Genomic DNA, 1,068 nt, shown 5'->3' with positions numbered 1-1,068 from the left:
TGTGTGTGTGTGTGTGAGATTTGTGTAGTAAGAGACTGAGCATGTTGACCTAGGGAATTACACAAACTGAGAAATCAATATCACAGGGAGGTCTAGTAAGGAACTGCAGAGCAGGGGGAAGCAAGTCGCACAGATTGAGGAGTCAAATGACATTCTTTGACCAATGAGAGGAAGAGAGGGGTAGAAGGGCAGATTAGGAATTCTGTGCTGGCCTTGAGATTCAAATGCCTGCTGCGTTCCCTGAGCATCTAAAGGAAAATTCTGGCACTGGGTGACGTTGAAAAGATCTTGTCCTGAGGTTCTGAATAACTGCTAATGCGTCTGTAATTATGGGTTTGTTTTTGTGTGTGTTGTCGACTGTCGGGCACCTTGGTTAATAACAGCACCCTCTTCTGTAGTCGTCGTACAAGACTGTCCTGTGCCTCCCTCTTCTTCTGTTCCTCCAGAGTCTTGCTGCGCTGCTGGGACAGCTCTGCACGGAGCTCAGACTGTGAACGCTCCACACTCCTCACACTGACGGACAAGGATAAATGAACAGGTGGAAAGCAAAAGTGTGTGTGTGCGTGTGTGCGTGTGCAGGTTAATAACAGGGGAGGGGAAGGGGGCAGGGGCAGAGGGAAACAGGTTGATTAGTTCTGAATGTTCAGACAATCTGAGAAAAGCAATTTATAGTCAATTTAGAATAACACTGCCTAACAGACATCTTACCTGACTGACACCAAATAATTCCTAGACAACTGTCCAGAATTTGCAGCCGCCATTTGTGCCAGGTCTGATCAATAGGACAATAATTACACCACACGCTCCGTTCACCATCCCCTCCCACACCCACCACTCTCCCATTCTGCTGTTTCTAATATTTCATAATGAGCCCAATACGCTCAGCAGAAGAGAGACGCTTGTTAGCTAATGAAAGCTTTCTTAGCTGGACTGAGCTGCAGCATGAATATACCAGAGCATGCACGCAGCCCTCCCCACAGACATCACCTCTGCCTAAACAGGACAAGTTTAATTAGTGAATTCTCTCTCTCTCTCTCTCTCTCTGTGTCTCTCTCTCTCTCTGTGTCT

General features: G+C 47.0%; 1 protein-coding gene across 3 annotated transcripts in view; it reads right to left on the bottom strand.

Moving 5' to 3' along the window:
* mad1l1 (mitotic arrest deficient 1 like 1) overlaps positions 1-1,068 on the bottom strand; it is a 53,300-nt gene that overhangs the window by 43,266 nt on the left and 8,966 nt on the right. For all 3 annotated transcript variants that reach the window (XM_035660457.1, XM_035660456.1, XM_035660458.1), the window contains one exon: positions 369-513. In XM_035660457.1, coding sequence (XP_035516350.1) covers positions 369-513 — 145 coding nt within the window. The remainder of the gene's footprint in view (positions 1-368; positions 514-1,068) is intronic.

Source organism: Morone saxatilis, unplaced genomic scaffold, assembly GCF_004916995.1.
Source record: "Morone saxatilis isolate NCDOM2014 unplaced genomic scaffold, NCSU_SB_2.0 Contig17, whole genome shotgun sequence".
NCBI classification, from domain to species: domain Eukaryota; kingdom Metazoa; phylum Chordata; class Actinopteri; family Moronidae; genus Morone; species Morone saxatilis.
The sequence above is the reverse complement of the archived record's forward strand: the minus strand, read 5'-3'. Positions and strand labels throughout refer to the sequence as shown.